The following is a 14025-nucleotide window of genomic DNA, read 5'->3' as shown; positions in this document are numbered from 1 at the left end:
TGATACACAGGGAGTTCCTGCTCCCGTGGAGGTGCCAAATCATTTACTTAATGCTTTGGCATCAGATCCTTCGTGTGGGAATGGACCTTGTGTATCTCCAAGCACCGGCTGCAAAAGCCAAATCTCTGTCTTCCAGGGTAAACACCGGCTGAGCCAGCCACAGCTCCTCAGAGCTCCCCTTACACGCTTGCAAATGAAGCGTTTATTTTAACAATGTGGACATATTCTGACAGACCCAAGCGATGCAGATCTATGCAGAGGGAGGAAAAAGGGGGAAATCCAGCACGCACATCGTGACACAAAGTGCGCAGTCCTCCTCGCACAGAAACACCTCACTTGAGCACATCGCTTCAAGGAAAATCACAAAAATAACCGGCACGCCAAGGAAAAGCCAAACAACAATCTTTTCTTGGTTTTGTTCTTCAGTCCTCTCCAAGATCCCTGTCATCATTTATGATGTGGAAAGCGAATTGTGAAGGTCTGTGAATAATATAATATATCCATCCTAAGGCAAAACTTGGGTGACCTCTCTCTGTAGATATACATAGGCAATAAATACATCAGCAGTACATACGTACACACACACACTGCAACTGCACTTCAGTATTTCCTCCCCTCTCGATTCTACCAATTTCTTGATAAAATCAGAACGATTCATCTTGCTCATGACCTTTCTAGTTGATCTGATATTAGCATTTGTAACAAATATCCACCAAAATTGGCAAGTCCTGCTCTTCTACAAACCTGCTTTTTCTTTGGAAAATGCATTCCTACAACAGAATCCTGGCCAGCCCCGGTACTGGCACCATCAAGACAATCTGACAAGACGTCTACCCATAAACTGGATTTTAGCTGAATGCGTATGAAGAGGTTATTCCTTGAAAAGCATCCAGCACTCGACAGCTCCTGATGAGAACAGCTGGAGCTACAGCAGGGCTGTAAGGAGCAGTGGAAGCCTGGGCTTTTCATTAACACAGCTCCAGGAAAATCCCTGCTCTGCCAGAGGCGGTGGCAAACCAGCAGGGCTTCACCCTGGAGCTGGAAGAGAGCTCTCTAGAAAATAGGGGCCCCAGGGACTGCATTAGGAGAAAAGTGACAAACACACTTGACGTGCACACAAGACAGACGGTAACCTGCTCACTCAGAAAGGGCAGCTGCTCTGGCGGGGAGTTTTCCTGCATGGAGCTGTGAACATGTAAAACCACCCATGGGCGAGCATCACCCACTGACTGCCGGGGCAGAACCATCCCATCCCTCCAAACCCCTCAGACATGAGGGCACGGGGATGTCCACCTCCAGGGACCTTGAAGAGGTCATCTGCTGGCACTGGTACCCCAGAGTACAGGGATGCAGGCAGCCCCAGCTGTTCAGCATGCTCACAGCTCAAGGGGGTCACAGAGAAGCTGGGAAGCATACGGATGGCTAGGAGCAAAAGATGCTCCGCTGTCCTACAGAGCTGAAAGGATCTGTCCCAGGAAGACCTCAGCCTGCAGTCTCCATCACCTGGCTGGGCAGAGGTCCCTCCCTCCCCAGAAACACTGTGTGGCCTCAGCAGCACTGGTGGGAATGCACTGCCCTCATATGCCAGAACAGCTTGGTTTGGGTGCTGAAATGGCTTTTCATTTTGTTTCCATTAATTTGGACATGCAGAAGTTTCTCAGAAGCCCAGATTACGCCCTTTGAATGCTGCCGTAGCTGAGATCTGAATTGCCGTACATTTATTCTTTTTTCCCTAGAATTTCATGATGAATGTCAAAATACTCTCTTTTCCTCTAAAAGAGAAATCCTGTGCCAGCTGAGCTCCACTTATTAATGTCTGGGACGACCAGCTCAGCACCAATAGCCCCACAGACAGAGGGTGGCTCTTGGGAACACCCAAGCATTTTAGTCGCACGCCTTGGTGGAGTCAAACTCCTCCTCCACACATCCACCACCACCCACGGGTGACATTGTCACTGCTCGTGTCAAACCACCACCATCCGTGGGTGACACCGTCACTACCTGTGTCAAACCACCACCATCCACGGGTAACATTGTGCTGGTGTCAAACTGCCAGCACGGCCAGAGGCTGCTGCCACTTCAGCCCATTCAGAATGGCCTGTGCCAGGTGCACAAAAGGTAAATTTGTGCGAAGAGTGCAAAGAGTGACACAAAACAAAGGCCTTCCTGTTGTGGGAAATTACATCCAAGGACTCAGGAAAAAAAAAAGCTTTCAATGACGCCCAAAAAAATTGAAATCTCCACCAAACAATACATTGCACTGGATGTAACGTAGATAAAGCCACCACCTCAAGGTAACTAGCAAAGTCCAGATCCAACTCTATCTAAAAGGATGCTTTCAGCGCCTGTGCAGCGAGGGAAAACCACGGCTTTCGAAGAGCTAACAAACCAACGGGACAAACAGCTCACCCCACTTCGCAACACCAGGAAAGGATCCCTGAATTCAGAGGACAATCTGAACCAGCAGGAGAAATACAAATCAGCACTTGCTGACCCTGTGAAACCTCATTCCCTGCAAAGGCTTCGTCTCATTATAGTCACTGGAGTTATCCCCAGGAGTAAAGGCCACTCCAGTGAGTAAGCGCCGCTGAAGTGGGCTTAGAAATTACGAAAGTAAGCCACAGCACTTCCCCAGGATGCTGCAGGCGATTTCTTTCCCTTTAACCTCTGCACAGACACATGCCCCCCAGGGTCCAGGCAGGCATTGCCCCTGCCGTGCAGTATAGCTAGGAGGCATGGCCAGCCCGTCTCCCCCCTCGCTTGCCAGCCCCACTCTGTACCCCCTCCCCAGTCAGTCCCCACAACTTACTTCAGCACCATAAAGTCCCAGTTTTTGTTGGCAGGTGGGTTTTTTTCTGTCCATAACCTTCTACTTTTTCCCCCTCGCAGCCCTTCTAGTTTTGACTGTTTCCCTTGCAGTTCGGATCCCCGAAGGCTTCAGGCCTTTGCACATCACTTGCACTGTGCAAAAGACCCCAAGGAAGAGCTGGAGAAGACAATATCGATGCCCACCACGTACTGTCAGGCTCAGGACCTTATCTGGGGTGATTTACGGGGACTTCTGTCCACACAGGACCTCACCAACGGTTAATTTCTGCACTGAACTCCATCACCCGCTGGCTGCAACACGTATTCTTTTCCTACAACGCCCCAGAGCATGGACAGGCAGTGCAAATACGTCTGTGGGCTCCTTCACCTCCTGCGCTCCCACACCAGTGACCGCCCAATGCCCAGCGTGCTGTGACCTCTCATTCAGCAAGTCCTTCCCGATCTTGGGAGACTCAAACCCACCATACAAAAAGCACCTAAACTTATTCAAGGAACTCCAAGAAGTAAGTCCAGAGTGGGACAAGATCCCAACCCCTACTCAGGAGAGGAGAGGGCTTTCACGCCAGAGCAGTATCTCACTAGAGGTGTCCCAGGAAGAGTGGTACCCTTGAGAGCATCCGCAAAGCCACGACACTGGCTGCTAGGAAGAGGGGCCCATGAGTGGCCAGAGCAGTCCCAAACTCCAACCGTCAAAAGACAGAAGAATAAAGATCCTCCATTGTCAGGGTACCTACAGTGAGATCTACTTTGCATTTGGAAACTGGAAATTGGAAAGACTTGGAAAGCCACGGCTGGACAGCGGGTTTACACACTCCCAACTAATCCCTTGGCTGGGAGGGGTCTCCTTGTAACCCCTCCAGGTGAGCTTCAGGCTGACGCAGCAGCTCTCACCATGCTGGGCTTCAGCCCAGCCAGGACATCGCCGTAGCACGGTGCTGGGTGACAAGGCGGGAGCTCTGTGCTGGCAGGATGGATGGAGCGCACGGGCAGGACAAGCGGGACCGAGAGGGCAGAATGGTCAGACGTTTGCCTCCACCACAAGAAGACAGAGGAGAGCAGGAGCCCCAGACACGATTAATGCGCTGCACGAATAAGCTGCAGGTCACAAGGCAGACCTCAGATGGGGACAGAGCTGTGGACGTCGCATCTGACCACACTCCACAGAGCTGGGTACCAGCTGTGGTTCTGGCGTTCGACACTTAAAGAAGCGGAGGTAAAAACGGGAAAAAATACTTTACAAGCAGCAGCCTCCTCGAGTAAATTTCCTGGAAGCCGCGTTGTCCCTCAGCCACAAGGGGAGATGACACAAGACCTTGGCAGCACCTACTCAGCACTGAGCTCCCTGTTGAGGCTGCTGACCATCTGCCATGCAGCCTCCAGGTCATTTGTGCCCACAGCCCAGCAAGTCTCTACCGAGCTGCGAGTGAAGCTTGTTTCTGTCCCACTGGGAAAACACAGTTCATGGGCCTGGTGTGGAGGCAAGACACAAAAGGCAGAAACACTACCCGTATTATTAGTTCTCGCTCGTGTTTAGTCGTGCTTGCTTTGCTTTTCCCAGTCTCTCTGCCCCCCCGACCCATGGCTGGCTTGGCAAGCTCATGCCCACTTTCACCGATGCAAAACACTTTCTCAGCCGAAAACCAGTTCTAGCTGGCTGTGCAGGTCAGCACTGCTGGGATGGCCAGGGCATGCCCAGCCTGGGGCATCACTGTGTGAAAACATGGTGCTTCTAACATCAGGCGGTTTTATAAGACATTGGATTGCAGCCATCCCCAGTTTCTTCTCATTCCTTGTCCCTGCTGGAGGCTGATCCTCCCAGGCAGAAGACTGTGACACAAACGCCTTTAAATATACCAAGTCTGAGTTTAAAGGCAAGGCATTTTTCAAAGAATTCAGTTGAGAAAACAAAACACAAGCACCTACATCATCACACCAGATGCTAACAGCAACACAGGGTTATGGCTGGTGACGATGGAAACAAAACAACCTGTATGAGTGAAGGTCTATTGCTAGTCCGGTTTCAATTCCCCAAAAGCCTCCACCAGTGAGAAGACTCCACAGCAGCGAATTTGAAATATGGTCTGTGCAGCTGTTAGATGCAGGTATCTCCATCTGCCAAAACTCTTCTGCAGCAAGAAGCGGGGGGTGGGTAGCAGCCACTTTACGTCCTGCACGGTGCTTTGTGGAGGGTGTCCTGCTCGATTTGCTTCTGACAGCGTTTCCTGCCCGTCTGCAGTATTTGCTGCACGCAGCCTTTTGCCCTAATGAGCTGCACCTCCACGAGGAAGGAAAACAGACCGACTGGTCTAGCAAAGTCTGTGTCCCTTAGAGGAAATGCTCTTACCCTCCCTGCCATCGTGGCTGCACCCAAGCTGAGCAGTGGAGCGGTGCCCACTCTTGTCCCTGCAGCAGCTGGCATCACCCCCACACACATGCTCCCCTCGCTCCAGGGGGGGTGAAAAGGCTTAGAAAGGAGCAGCGGACACAGTGTGCCTCTTCCAGAGCACGGAGCTGTCGTGGAAGCCAAGCCCTGGGCTTTGCCTTGCTTTGATGGAGAGACGCTGGAGGGACAGCACCAGCTTACGATGAGACCTCAGGGGGAGAGCCACGTCCTGTGCCTCTGCCACGTGCGCTTGTTCCAGGGTCCCTCTCGGGTGGGGTGGCATGAACATGCCAGGAGCATCGCTCTGTTGGGCTTAAGCCCTTCTGCCAGTTCCCCAGTACCTGCAGAGCTCTGCAGCCCACAGGGCTTGGGGAGAGAGGAGCGAAGGGGGAAGGAGGGGTGGGCTCTGCAAAACAGGGCGATTGCTGCCCAGCAGCTTCTGCTGCTCGAGGCTGCAGTGGCTGACTGTATCTCTCTGCCTTGTTACAGAGCAGCCTGCTTCTTATGTCAGTCTCCAGTAGCATGTCCTTTAACCCCAAGCGAAAGCAACCGATCCCCCACGAAGGCACATCTGCTCGAAGTCCGTATTACAACAGGGGAAAAAAAAAAAATGACACCTTCAGCTATATAAACCACTAAAGACTGTATGATTTGGTTTGCCCCTGTTGCTACCCAGCGAGCTCCCCACTGGGTTAAAGACTGGGGACATCTGCTAAAAGAATGGCAAGAGTGAGGAGAACGAAAACGAAGTCATGAATCACACCGAGCATGCAGCTGGAAGCTAGCGGGGCAAGTCCACCCCACTTCGCTCCCTGGCCAAGGGGAGCCAGGACCACAGGACAAGCGCTGCGCCGCTCGCTCAGGGCTCTGAGAGACGTACGCAGGGACGTACGGCGGCGGGCATGCACCTTCCAACAGCTACCGACAAACAGCACGAGATCGCAAGAGACGCTGCGAGGTGGTGTAGTCTCTTATCAGCTCTCCAAAGTCAGGCAAATGGTAAAGTTAACTCTGCCCCCTTGTGCATCTGCATCATGATACAGGCCATAATTAGATGACGTGCTTCCCTTCCTCACGTTAGAGGCTAGCGTGTGTGACCCACCTCTCCATCACCTGCAGCACTGGAGTCTTGGGATGGCTCCGTGGGCACCTTGCGCCCACCCATGCAGAGGCACCTTGTGCTGAGCCGGGGGGGAGGGGTTATGGACCCCCTCGGGGATCCCATCAAACAGACAAAGGTGTTGAAGTATCTGTTTAATACTTCGCCTTTCCAAATCTGTAGCCCTGAGCCTATTATAAAAGCAGTTTAAATGGTCTGCTGAGGACAGCATTACTGTCCAGCTTATGCGCTCGAAAATCATGAGTCATCCTGCCAAAACAATGCGGTTGTTTTAGAAATCACGTGCTCTCTTCTCAATGTGAACTGGCAAAAGCTGGGGAATTTCTCAGCTCTGCTTCAGCTCTTCCCAAGGAAATATTTCATTCTTTGCCCTACCATTAAACCAGAGCCTTCTGTAATCACAGGAACCAGTGCCTCAGGACAGGGCTGTGACAGAGCCATGTGGTTTCAACACAGATTGGCCTCTCTCCTGAACTGGCTGATAAAATAGAAAATTCTACCCTACCTGTTTGAACGCATGTATTTATCTATGCACCTGGGGCCTTGATTTGGAAAAAAAATACCAGACGTACAGTCGCAGAGTTAAGTAACAACAACGGCATACTCAGCAAGTACCTGAACACAGCGAGTTTTCCACGCCCAACATCGGTCCAGTCCCCCCAAGGTTGAAATCGGCCCCACAAACCTCTTGAAGTTTTTCCCCCAGCTGAAGTAAAACAAGCACTGCTCCATGACCTGACTGGGCCCTTCCACCAGTGCAGCCACAGACACCCAACCCTGTTCGCACAGCTCCTGCACCAGGCTGCTTGCCCCATTTCAGCCAGCCTTCCCCACCGCTACGGCTTCTGCCCACTTGCTTGCCCATGGCTCCATCCCTGTGTGGCCAGGCAGTGGCGGGGGGGGCGGGGGGGCACAGGGAGCACAGGGATGCAGCCCCACGCTGGCTGCAGCGCGGCGCTGGACCCACACGTGCAGCACAGGAGCCAGGGACCACAGCTGCTTCACAGCAAGGGGCAGGAGCTTGACCAAGCAGGCAGGACAGCACCACCCCTGACAAGCACAAATGGGACCCCCAGCCCACCGGTGCTGCCACAGGGTGGGCAGCTGTCCCTCCTCCAGGTGTTCTCCACAGCCCCAACCACAGCATCCCCACCAAGGCTCTGGTGTCCCCTCTGCTACTGCAAATGTGTCCACGGTCACGGCCTCAACTCGCCTCCGTAAGCTCTTACTAAACAAAAGGGAAGCTCTAGGTTAAAGGCGCTTTCGTAAGGCACCAACACAGATTTTTTCCTCTTTTCCCTTCTCTCCAAAGCAGTGTTTCCACCAGGAAACTACCCAGGACGCAGAACAAAACAGGACCACAAACCCTGCAGGATCTGAGGAGCACCGGCAATACCCAACCCCAACCAGACCATGCTCATTTCCACCTCTGGACCGACAGAAAGTATCCTGGTGCCAGGGGGACCTGCAGACCAGCAGACAGCTCTGCTGTCAATTATCTGTCTCTTTTTGGATGGAGATGCCTCCCTGACATTCTATGTTTCAAGTAGCCACAGAGTCAACACATTGGTGACTCTTCCCTTTTTCTCTGGCAGGAGGGAGGTGTTCCTCACTCAGGAGGAGGGTCTGGTTCAAAACTGACACACGACCTACGCTTTCTGAAACACACAGACAAGCCCCTGCTCTTCGGAGAGGTCCTGCCTCTGGCCACCAGTTCATGCCAAACATCCCCAGCTTGGCTGTGACCTTGCCAAAGGCCAGCCAAAATAGGACCAAACCCCACCGCAGCAGACGGCGATGGGGGACATCCACGGTTCCATCGCATCACATGCACAGAGCATCTGCCCCGGTCCCATCCCACCCCTCCTGGTCATGCATCGGTGCATGCCCCCCTGACTAGAAAACAGCTCCCACTACCTTCATCCCGCTTGCGCTTGTTGCTCTCAGTGCCGGGGGAGGCGATTCCCAGGATCCCGCTGATGGAGTAGGATGAGCCAGCGGAGTCAGTGCTGACGGAGGACACCTGGGTGACGGACCCCGTGGAGGCTGCAAGGCAAGGCCAGGCGGTCAGCGGGCAGGACAACACGAGCGCGAGCCTACCCAAAAGCCAGCAGCACCCACAGCATGACCAAGGTGGGCTGGGACTCTGCCGGCCACCGTGGCCCCTCCGGCTCTGGAAGGACCCCAGTCAGCCCAGCCTAGCCGCGTGCTGCAGCAGCCCTGTGCAGGGGTGGGAGCAGGAGCATGGTCACCCATCACCCCTCTCACAAGGGGCCGGGGCCATGCGCTGCGGGATGGGCGATGCTCTTCTTTAGCAGTTGGTCGCCCCATCCTGAGCGTGGCACGGTGGGAAGGCGTGTTGCTTGGGCCAGTGGATGCTGGCAGACAGCACACCAGCCTTGTCACTGCGGCAAGGCAGACGGAGCAGGGAGAGGAGCCTCCCCAGCAAGGTCCCGGGGCAGGAACCTTGCGGGAGCAGAGCAGCCTGCGCTCGCTGTGCTCGGTTTGCTGCCTGCATCCCGCTGGCCCAAGCCACCAGGCTCCAGCCAGCGAAGATCCCCGGAGACATCTGGGGTTGCCCAGGGATGGCCAGCTGTGTGCTACACAGCTGGAAAGGCGCTGAGGCTCCTCGAAATAGGAATTAAATCCACTTCGCTTTGGCAGAGCCCTCAGGAAAGGGTGCGAGCTGTGCCCAGCCAAGGTGGGGGTCACTCATCACGGCTGGCACAAGCCAGGACGCGCTGGCCAGGGGTGCAGATGCTGTGTCCACATGATGCTGCGGGAACCCGAAGCTGCGCGGAAGCAGGCAGAGGAGGCAGCACTGCTCTCACCTCCATAGCTCACAGGCTGAGCCTGCGCTGGCACAGCCCCGCCAGCCCCAAAGCATGGGGTGGGGTCCACTGCAGCACCACACTGAAGACCCCCCAGCCAAAGCCCACAGGGAGCAAACCTGCGTCTGGAACCGCTGCTGCCTCTATCAACCCCAACTTCTGAGAAAGTTTTCTCTTCTCTGCCTTCGTTTTCCTCAAGGAGAGGCAGCCTTTAAGCCATCACAGGGAAATGAGGGATGCTTTCCCCTCCTCTGAGAGTCTTTTGGCATTTCCCAGGGGGAAAGGCCCAGGACATGGGGCTGCAGCGTGATTTCTTCGACAAGCCCGAAGAGTTCATGCAGCTCTGTGCCCACACTCTGGGTCTCAGTGCCAGCCCACCCTTGCCAGGGAGGGAGCAGCAAGCACTTCCCCATTTCACAAGCGACACTGTAAAAGCAGAGGGGAGCCAGGGCCCCCATCCCACCCCCACTTCTGCCTACCCATGCCCTGGCAGCTTTCACAGAGCCAGAAAGTATCCCTGAGCCCAGACTGAGCCCCTCCATCCCTGCTGCGGTACAGCAGAGCAGTCCCCCCAGAAAGACACCATCAAACTCACGAAGGGCTGCAGATGCCGCAGCAGACGGGCCACCCCTCCCAGGGACCCCCTCTGCCAGCATCGCCTGCCACGGGGCACAGCGTTGCTGGTCTGTGGCTGAATTAAAGTTTTGGAAAGTTTTGCTTCACTCAAGACTGCAAGTGCACAAAGAATTATGGAAGGAATGGTTGATAGATGAAAAAAAACACATTCAAAACTACTTACTGACTAATGATGCAGAAAATGTTATGAATAAGTATCCCTTTCTTGATTTATTACTTTAATTATCTGACATTCTATAGACCCCCATTAGTGGGGGTTTTTTGGTTTAGATTTCAATTTTCTGTCTCATGGTGAAAGCTATTTATCATAATAATCAGTAAAATTCAAAACCTTTTAGCAGTATTTATAAAATTCATTTACTATGTTCAGCCCTTGGAGAATGACAAAGAAGGCGCATTAGCACGTGTGCTGAAGTGTTTTATGCAGAATTATCTGTCCATAAGAATGATTAAAAGTTCTTTAGAATATTTGTTATCCGTTACACTATTTTTTTAATCTTAAAAAAAAAAAAAAAATAAGTTCTCCTTACCTATGCTGTGACTGGAGGCTGGGACCTGCTGATTGGGTGGCTGCTGCACCTTCGTCCGTATGATCCTGTGCGCAGTTGAAAAGAAATGACTACTTAGCATTAAGCACGCAATTGCAGGGGGCATCAGACACTTTTTTTTTTTTTTTTTTTTTCAGTTCAGGGTACCTGCATGAACACAAAAATGCCTTTCCGCTGATTATCCCTTCATCATCCGCTGCAAGATCAAAGTTTGGCAGGTCGACTCACGACCGTGTTTTTGTCCCCGACCCCTGTTATTAGGGATACTGGGATGACTGCGTGCTCCTCAGGATGCTGCAGTGTTTGGTGCTTCAGTGCCTTTAAGGGCCTAGTCCTTATCGCCCAGGAAAGGACATCCAGAGCTATTTGGGCACCTGCTGGGACCAGCACCCCCTCCTCAGGGGGCTGGACACTTCTGAGTCCCAGCAGGCTGCGATGTGCGCCCGTGGGTGCTGGGATCCATTTAAAAGGCTGTCCCTAGACCACCCCATGTACAGTACTCACACGGAACATGGGACGCCTGGGAAAAGGACCTGCCTGCCCAAATTATTATTAAAACAAAAATGCGTTGGATTAAATGCAAATTTTAAAAGCTGAATAAACGAACCGTCATCGCTGGGGACAGCCTCTGCTCTGAGTGACAGTGCTGTTAACCAGGAAAAATTCAGAGATGCAGATAAAGTAGAAGGCATGTGTTGTGCTGCAGGACAGAGGGCAGCCGCTAAGCAGAGCTGGGGAGATGCGAAACCAAGTGCTTGCCTGCCGATGCACAGTGAAAAAAAGACAAGACAGGGTCTGAAGCACCTCCAGAGGCAACACCGCTCTGCCACCGACTGCAGCAGAATTGAAACAGGTATTTCGTTGACGCACGCTGCTTGCTCACCGCACAACTCCTTGCCTGATGCCCTGTTTTTGCAGCAGTGATGCTGCAGTAAACATGTCTCCTCTCTTTGCCTAACAAACTCTTCTTCCATTTCTGCCTGCTGTGGATTTGGAAGTGGCGAGAGGAAGGGAAGCGTGAGACGGAGCTGGTGTGGGGATGCACTCATGGGGGTGCATTCACAGGGACAAAAAGGTCACCCTGTGAGCTACCACAGGAATGACCATTGCTGACACCTGGCCCCATCCCAGAAGAAGACACACTGCTGTCCCTCTGACAAATATGATGGAGGCTGGCAGGATTTTGGTCTGTTAGTAAGCCATCATCCAGCTGCCAGCCCCAGAGCAAAGCCACTGGGTACCAGATTATCTTCAGTGGATGGGTCCCCGGCCACGGGCTGCAGCAGCCAGCCTGGCATGGGGGTCAGAGGGAGCTGTGCACGCAGCTTTGGTGGGGAAGGCGTAAGACCCTGCGTGAGCAAGGGTGGAAACAAGCCCCAGCACAAGGCCTCATCGCCATCGTGGCGAGGGCAGTGTGTCCGGAGCCTTCTGACACATAAACATCTTCATCTCCAGAGGGACAGAGAACTGGAGCACTTCGAAGCAGCTGGGCAGCACTCAGCTTATTTGAGCAAAACTAATCGCAATGATTAATTAAGCCTTAATCACACAGACTTGCTCCTGCTGTGGAAGAGTGGCCTATTATTAATATTAATGAATGTTATTAATTAATAATAATAGTTATTATTCACTCATATGTGGGGGCAGCAGCTCAAATTCATCTGCTAAAAGGCACCCTCGGCAGCAGGGATGTGTTGACTGCACTTCATCCCAGTAGTCCTGGCATTCTCCAGAACAGCTCCCATGAAGGGAAGAGCTCAGCCCCAGTGCATCCCTGTTCCTCACCAGGGAGGCTGGGGCCGGGGTGGCAGGGTGGCTACTCCACCCTCTCCGCCGCAGGAACGCCAGCTCCTCGGGTTCACCCTCCTTGCTGTGGGACAGGAACCACGCTGTGCGATTTCGGTTGGGTTCAGGTCCATGGGGGCAGGGCAGCCCCGGCTTTGCATCTCGGCAGCGGATACGGGCATCGTGAGCAGGGGTCTGCATCCTTGATGTGTGACATCCCCACCAGCAAAGCCTTGAAGTATACCCTTCATTTTAACCGTGAAGATAAAAACACATGGGCTACAACATGGAACAGGCAGGATTTCGCAGTAAAGCCAAGTGTTCCGACGTGAATTGCAGCTTTCTTGTCATGACAGTTTGGTCCGGTTTTTCAGGATGTGCTCCCGGGCTGGCCAAAACAATTATCCAGGTAAAGAGACTGACTCAAAAAGATTGCTTGTGTTTCTAAAAAGGGATTACACACCTTTAAGAAAATTGAAAGATCTTAGCCACAGCCACAAGCAGATGAGAAAGGATGAGATTTCCGGCCAAAAAAAAACACCTTTGTGGCGAATTAAGAAACAGGTTTCTAATGCAGTGGCAGTGGGTGTGTGGACATTATCAGTGCAGAACCACACAAGGACACAGCAAGAGGCAGAATATGGAAACTGTGTCAAAACATGACTGGAGGTTGCTTGGTCTCTCTTTTCCCTGGAGCTATGATTGCCTTTTTGGTAGTTTTTTGGAGGATGCTTGAAGCCCTACTGCACAAACACAGGTCTGCTCACAGCAGCGATGCTTCTCACATGGCAGGGCTCAAGTTGACTTTACGGAAGCAGAGCTTGCCCTCAGTTATATGAGGTCAGGCAGAGTTGTATTTTCCTTCGGTTTTCCTGCTGTCTACATTATTTCTCAAATCCTTTTTAAAACTGAAAATGCCATGTCCGTAGGGTTACCGCATGCTGATCCGGAGCCTCAGTGAGTCAGGGACTCCCAGGCAGCAGCGAAGGCTCCACGTGAACTGACCCATTTTTGCTCTTAAACACGCAAACGTATGACTCAACATTCTGCTCAACAAGGCAGAGACACCACTCTCCACTAATGCTGGGAAAGCCACTCCGGCTACTCAAGCGGCAACTCCATGAATGCAAATCAGGTTGGGATAGCCAATAAAAGAATATTGCATCAATTTACTTCACGTCCATGGACACAGATGGGACTTTATAGCTAGCTGCATTCAAGGAATTTGCATTCAATTGCACAAGTGAAAACCATCTCACCAGCGTGGTGAGGTTGAAGCCCGGCGCAGAGCATCCTCTGCGAAAATGAAAGGACTCTGATTGCCAGGAGTGTGGGTGTGCATGAGGCTGCCCAAGTGCTCTGCCTTCCAAGTATTAATCCCTTATTATCAGTCTGGCAGGGCTGGAGGCATAACAGAGTATTTCACTGGGGCTTTTTTTAACACCGGCTTCAGACATTCTTTGACTCAGAAGGAAGCAGGCAAGGACAGGTGTAACTGGGATAGCAGTAGGTCACTATAGCTCCAGACCCCTCTGTGAGCCCAGTTCTGCCCAGCGAGGTCGTGGCAAAACTCCCAAACGTGGAACTGAGTCTCCAAATGAGATTCTCCTGCATTTTTACAAAAGCAATTCAAGGCCACTTAAGTGCGTCCATGTAACAAGCAGACAGCTGAGGCACTTGAAAGCTACCAACCCAATTCTCCCAGTGATGTTCATGCTGACAGTAACGGCCAGCATTGTTCCAGTGCCGCCTTCAGCAACACTGAGCAGGCATCAGGAAGACAGAAGTGGTACCTCAGACCTGTGCCTTGGGTTCCCTCCTCCAGGCACCCTGGCCCCCTCTTTCCCCAGGCGACTGCTAGCCCACCCAACGGCCATCTGAGCTTTCCCCGGG

General features: G+C 52.7%; 1 protein-coding gene across 7 annotated transcripts in view; it reads right to left on the bottom strand.

Moving 5' to 3' along the window:
* Positions 1-14025, bottom strand: part of PAX5 (paired box 5) — a 132147-nt gene that overhangs the window by 105604 nt on the left and 12518 nt on the right. For 6 of the 7 annotated variants that reach the window (XM_040579961.1, XM_040579962.1, XM_040579965.1 and 3 more), the window contains 2 exons: positions 10330-10394; positions 8250-8378 (listed from right to left, as the gene is read on the bottom strand). In XM_040579961.1, coding sequence (XP_040435895.1) covers positions 8250-8378; positions 10330-10394 — 194 coding nt within the window. The remainder of the gene's footprint in view (positions 1-8249; positions 8379-10329; positions 10395-14025) is intronic. The other variant, XM_040579967.1, reaches the window with a different exon arrangement.

Source organism: Falco naumanni, chromosome Z, assembly GCF_017639655.2.
Source record: "Falco naumanni isolate bFalNau1 chromosome Z, bFalNau1.pat, whole genome shotgun sequence".
NCBI lineage: Eukaryota > Metazoa > Chordata > Aves > Falconiformes > Falconidae > Falco > Falco naumanni.
Note: the sequence above shows the minus strand (reverse complement) of the source record. Positions and strands in the feature narration are given on the sequence as shown.